The sequence below is a fragment of the Malus domestica genome, chromosome 01 (assembly GCF_042453785.1).
Source record: "Malus domestica chromosome 01, GDT2T_hap1".
NCBI lineage: Eukaryota > Viridiplantae > Streptophyta > Magnoliopsida > Rosales > Rosaceae > Malus > Malus domestica.
In genome coordinates, this window is record NC_091661.1 from 11,450,902 (window position 1) to 11,456,886 (window position 5,985).

General features: G+C 37.2%; 1 protein-coding gene across 1 annotated transcript; it reads left to right on the forward strand.

Annotated features, from left to right (window-relative positions):
* Positions 1-262: 262 nt before the first annotated feature.
* LOC103408672 (transcription factor MYB93-like) lies at positions 263-1,838 on the forward strand. The gene is made up of 3 exons (XM_008347508.4): positions 263-469; positions 594-723; positions 932-1,838. Exons 1-3 carry the CDS (start codon positions 337-339, stop codon positions 1,692-1,694), a joined length of 1,026 nt encoding a protein of 341 aa, XP_008345730.2. The 5' UTR covers positions 263-336; the 3' UTR covers positions 1,695-1,838.
* The last annotated feature ends 4,147 nt before the right edge of the window (positions 1,839-5,985 follow it).

Genomic DNA, 5,985 nt, shown 5'->3' on the forward strand with positions numbered 1-5,985 from the left:
TGTCTGCAGAGTGGGCCATTTATTCACTACCCAAAAAACCATGGTCCACTTATGATTAATAATCAAGACACACATTGTCAAAACCAACATAATCATATATCTAATGTTTAGAACTGGAGAATGCAAACAGCGTAGTCATAGGAATAGAGGGTGTATTTGTCATTTCCCGAAGAAAAGGGTTGTAGTTGTTTAGCTAGCAAATAGGAGAGTAGCACGTCAGTCAGCCCTCGATGTGATTGGAGGCGACAAGAACATGGTGTATATAAATAGAGGGGTGTGTGAATTATTGATGGTAGGATTGGAGGAGGCAAACCAAATCTTCTTAGGTAAAGAAAAATGGGAAGATCTCCTTGTTGTGATGAGAGTGGCCTCAAGAAAGGCCCTTGGACTCCTGAAGAAGATCAGAAACTTATGAAATACATTCAGAAAAATGGCCATGGAAGCTGGAGAGCCCTTCCAAAACTTGCAGGTACGTACTAAATCACATAAAAATATAAGCACTTCACTCTCTCTCTCTCTCTCTCTCTTTCTCTCTCTCTCTCTCAAGGAGTCAAGTGGTTGGTGTTCTTTTTTTTCTGTTAATGTATGTGCAGGGTTGAATAGATGCGGCAAGAGTTGCAGGTTAAGATGGACAAACTATCTTAGGCCGGATATAAAGAGAGGGAAGTTTTCTCAAGAAGAAGAACAAACAATTCTGAATCTCCATTCCATTCTCGGCAACAAGTAATTTCCATATTTTTTTTACAAATTTAATTAATTATTCTATATAGGAAAAATATCCTAATGTCACACTGTTAGTCAATCAAGATCACTATTAGGTAGATTATTGTTTTAGTATATATCTAGCAAGATAATTTTCAAATTTATACATATGTTTTCTTGATGTATACACCAGAAACTTACCCTTTTATTTCTTTTGGTTCTTGACAAGATGGTCAGCAATTGCAGGCCACCTACCCGGTCGGACGGACAATGAAATCAAAAATTTCTGGAATACCCATTTGAAGAAAAAGCTGATTCAGATGGGTTTTGATCCGATGACTCACCGGCCCCGGACTGATATCTTCTCTAGCTTGCCTCATCTTCTAGCTCTTGTCAATTTGAAAGAGCTTTTAGACCATGGAAGCAGTCACCAGTCCTGCTGGGATGAACAAGCTTTGAGATTACAAGCAGAAGCTTCTCAAATGGCTAGGCTTCAATATCTACAATGTCTCCTCCAACCTAATAACAATTCCTTTGGAGCTGCTACCCCAAACAACCTAAATGACTTCATTGACATGGAGACATTTAATCTTTTGAATTCACTCGGTTCATCTCAGCTGGATATTCAAGACCCTACTGCACAATACCCTGTTGGTGATTTTCAACCAGTAGTCCAAGATAATTCAGTCCCTTTCTCTCATTTGCCTGACTTGCAAACATACCCAACACCACCAAACAAGGACATGGTTAATGATCAAGCTCCAGATCAATTTACTGCTTTGAGCCAAGGTGAAAACTCTCCAAATAATCCATGGAATATTCCTTCGTCTTCAAATACTACTCTATCTCCTACTTCTGTGGCTCCTCCCATGACAGTGACAGAGACTTCAGTAAGCAACAACTTGGGTGATGCTTGCAGCACTTCAAGCTATGCAGGAGTGGCTACTTCAGCTTGGTCTGACCTTCTTTTTGAGGACCCCTTTTTTCAGTGAGATCGCTTAATTAGGTGTATGTGTGCTAAACGCTTCGAATTGCATGATCATCAGACCTTTTTTTATTTCTTCTTTTGGGTTACAATATTATCACCACTTTACTCTGTACTTTCTGATCATATATATACTCCAGTTTATGTATAATTGTAAGAGGAGTTTCATTTTAGCTAGTAGCTAATTAAATAATTAGTTAACTAAAGTAGTTACATGTTTACATGCAAGATCCCTTGAGATTCATCTAAAAATATGCATGAGTACGCAGAAATATTCGTTGGATCCTTTTCTAATTGGAGAAAGAAACTTCTTCAGCAAGAATATAATATACGATAACCGAACCATACCAACATTCCTACACATTGAAATACACTACATTGATCATTAAGACCATATATAGAATGATGTTCCTGTGCTACATAAACAAATTATTATTACTATACTATATCATCATCAACATCATTGCTCGCTACTATTTTTATCATTATTTGCATTACTATTATCATTATTATCGTCAGCTTTATTATTACCTAATACTTTGAAATCTGCGTGATACCCACTGAGCCATTGCATGCATATACATGGCACATATATATACATATAAATACATACATATATATATATATATATGTATATATGTATATATATAACTGGGGATCATGTGCAGGCATAATAAGTGAAGATGGATTAGTTTTTTTTAAATTTTTTTTTATTTATTAAGATCGATGCTATTTAGAGACAAACCATGATATACTTATTGATACAATTTTTAAAATAGCTGGATATCCTACATATAATTTGTAAGATCCATGTCTATTAGATAATGTATAAATGTATTAGTTTTTTTGTGTCCAAATAGATTATTGCATAATTAAATGTTTCAAGTTTGTCAACAATAATTTTTTATTTTTTTAACAAAAAATATTATCTATATTAGGAGGGTGGGAGAGTGGGTTAAGCCTCACAATAGGCTAGCAATAATGTGGTTCAAATTCACATTTGACAAGAATCGAACCTAAGACCTCTCACTTACAGGTAAAGAGGAATGCCACTAGACTATAGTACTAAGTGGAAACAACAAAATCATTTAAACACACAAAATGAGCACACTGTCTAATACAGGTAGACCCTAACTATATACGTGAGACTCATCTAAATAAGAGAATGCATCACCATGTATATTAGTTGTCTGTGTCTAATTAAATAGCATCACTCTGTACAATAGTACTAATCTCATATATGAGTTTGTACTGATGTGAATCTCTATTTATGTTAGTTAATTATATTAGTTAAGAAAAAAAAACCAATACGACACTAATGACCTGCTAGAAATTACTCCATAGTGGCACCATGTGATACATATCCAAGGGTATTCAATCAAGATTTTGAATGACACTCCCCGACCTAAATCAGGGCATGCTGGCCGTCACGTGAGCGTGACGTAATCATGTGCACAGTGCGAAAACAATAATGATATAGAGAAATACGAATGAATAAAAACCAAACTACTAGCAGTACTAGTTAAGATAAGGTGCTAGAACGAGATTAAAATGTGAAATACACAACCAGAGCATAAATATCCTAGATGCAGTCAAGCAGGATAAGTACTAATTATACAACACCTAAAGGTGATCCTACATTAGTGATGTTCTGTCAGAACCCCTGTCGAAATCCTCGTGATCCACCAAGCACTTCTACCTAAAACCTGGATGAGCGCAAAACAGAAAGTGTGAGTGGGCAAAAGCAAAGCTTTTCAAAATCATTTCATTTCTCAAAAGTTCTAACCCCTCGCCATAAAACCTGTATAATTTCCAATAAAATTATATATACTATAACAGAAATCATGCTCAGGATGAAAACCCATAGAAATATACCATACCAAAGTATCTCAATGCAATGCCATAAGTAGTGTAGACAAAATATATCAATGTCAGATATCGAATCAGCCGAATCCTTCTAACTCAAACTGTACGGCTGAGTCTATAGCTCATACTCAATCTCAATCATATCAAATCAAATCCATTTCTTGCACACGAGTCGTAACCATCTAAAGTGGCCTCTATGACAAGACTAGGTGTGAAATAAATATGCTCTAGTACTACAATGACGTGAAGGCTGTGAGAATAATTACGGGTCACCTACGAGTCAGAACCACCTAAAGTCGTCTGTACGACAAGCCTGTGCACCTAACTTGGATCTAGGGTGAGCATATGGTGTGGGAGGTGAATATCACGTGAAGGACTGTGCCTTAACTCTGGGCGGGAGCACTAACACCGGGGTGTAGGTTTATGAGCTCTCAATACATCACATCATATCTCACATAACTAAAGTAACTTCATATCTTTAATTCATGAACTTACTTGGCACTTACCTATGCATCCGCAGCACCAATCATAAATATATGCAACTACTAATGCATAAATAAAATAGGCAGATACTTTGCATGGCATTTCAAAACCTATAATCATTCAATTTCATTTTCTGGGAAAAACTCAAGTATATGTAGTTATATACGGAAAACCAAAAGCCCACTCATTGATATGTCGAAGGGTCGTAGCCCCTAAGCCTCGATTAATGGCGCTCGTCCTCAGGATAGGTCTCACCTATATGCGAAATAACTGAATAAATGTTATTTAAAGCACATACACAAAACTAGGAAATAACTTCTCATACAATGCTCAAATGGGGTATTTGAATATACCACCATGACCTACTCAACCTCAGGAACATCCCCATATTCTTAGAAAAATTTTCTGACCACCCACGAGCCCTCACGTGCCGGCAAAGGCACCGCCAGACGCGCGGCTCACTCGTAGGCATGTGCCTGGCACACCAAACGGATTCCCTAACGGCGTTAATGAATATTTTATCAAAAATCAGAATATGCCGTTAAAGTTACCTGACGGCGTTAGAATATTTCATCAACTTTGATGGAATATTCTCCTCCTTCTTCCTTGGCTCACCGGAGTCCGGCTTCGGTCACCGCTGCGATCGCTGGAAATTGGGAAATTTTAAAAGCTTCACATCTTCTTCATTTCTCAACCAAAATTCATAAAACTTGAACCAAAATGAAGCTTACAATGAGTAGAACAAAACCCTACCAATTTTAAGCCCTGAAATCCACGGGATCTCGCCGGAGAAACCTCGATATTCCGGTCAAACTTGAAACTTGCCAAACTCAACTTCCCGACGTCCAAAACACTTCGTTTTTCTTTTCCGAGCTTCACGAAGATGTCCTAAAGCTTCCTGGCAGCTTGAAATCTCTTAAAAATTTCCCATTCGCGATTGCATGAACATTGCTCAAATCGGAGGTTCTTGGGTTCTCGGGTTTTCGAGGGTTCCACGTCCAAATAATAGTATCAATGGGTTGCTGGGCTCACAAGGAACTTAAAATGGTCTCCATAGATTCGATCTGAGGATGGAAGTGAAGGTTCAAGGTTCGTCCGTACACTTGTACGGAAATGAAAGGAAGTTCGAGAGAGAGGATGAGAGAGAAAGGGTCAACGTGTGTGTGTGGGTGTATGTGTGGTCTGGATTTGGGTCACTAATCACAACCAAAACCACTAACTTTAAGTTCCAAAAACATAGGAACTAACTAATTTAGTTTAAAACCCAAGCTCAAGCCACAACACCACATAGCGCACTCGACGTCCAAGGGCAATTTAGTCATTTCACGCCATCGATAACAATAATTCGGGACGGGCTGTGACATTGAAGGGATGTACAAAAATATATAAAAATTCGGATGCATTCAATTAAAATTTTATGGAGTCTCTAACAGTTTAACTGTACTGATAAAATAAATAAATAAAATCATAGGAAAACTAATCAAAAGGGCTTGAAAACTTTAACTTTTAACCAAAAACCACATTAGAAGTTTATTTAATGGTTAGTACAAAGCCCATTTTTATATCAGCCTAAATAAAATAGCCCAAACAAAACAACATGGTGATTTGTCAAATTTACCCCTAACGGATTTGGTTAACCTAACTTAACTATTCTTTTAGATTATTTAGCTGAACCTATAAACTAATTGAATTTTAATTTTTGCAGAATAGTTTCCGAGAGTTCTTCAATTTTTTCCGAATCTGGTTGAGTGGTTTGAGTAATGCTTGCCGACGAATGTTGAGAGCGCATTTCGAAATCGTGATCGCCGTTGTTCTTCGTCCCTGTTAAGGGGATTTTTTGGAAATAAACCTTTGTTTCAGAACAGATTTGCAGTGGTTGCATATTTTGAGATTCTATTGAATCGTTCTCATAGGTGTTGTTCGTTGTGCTTGAATATTTTCACTGGAGT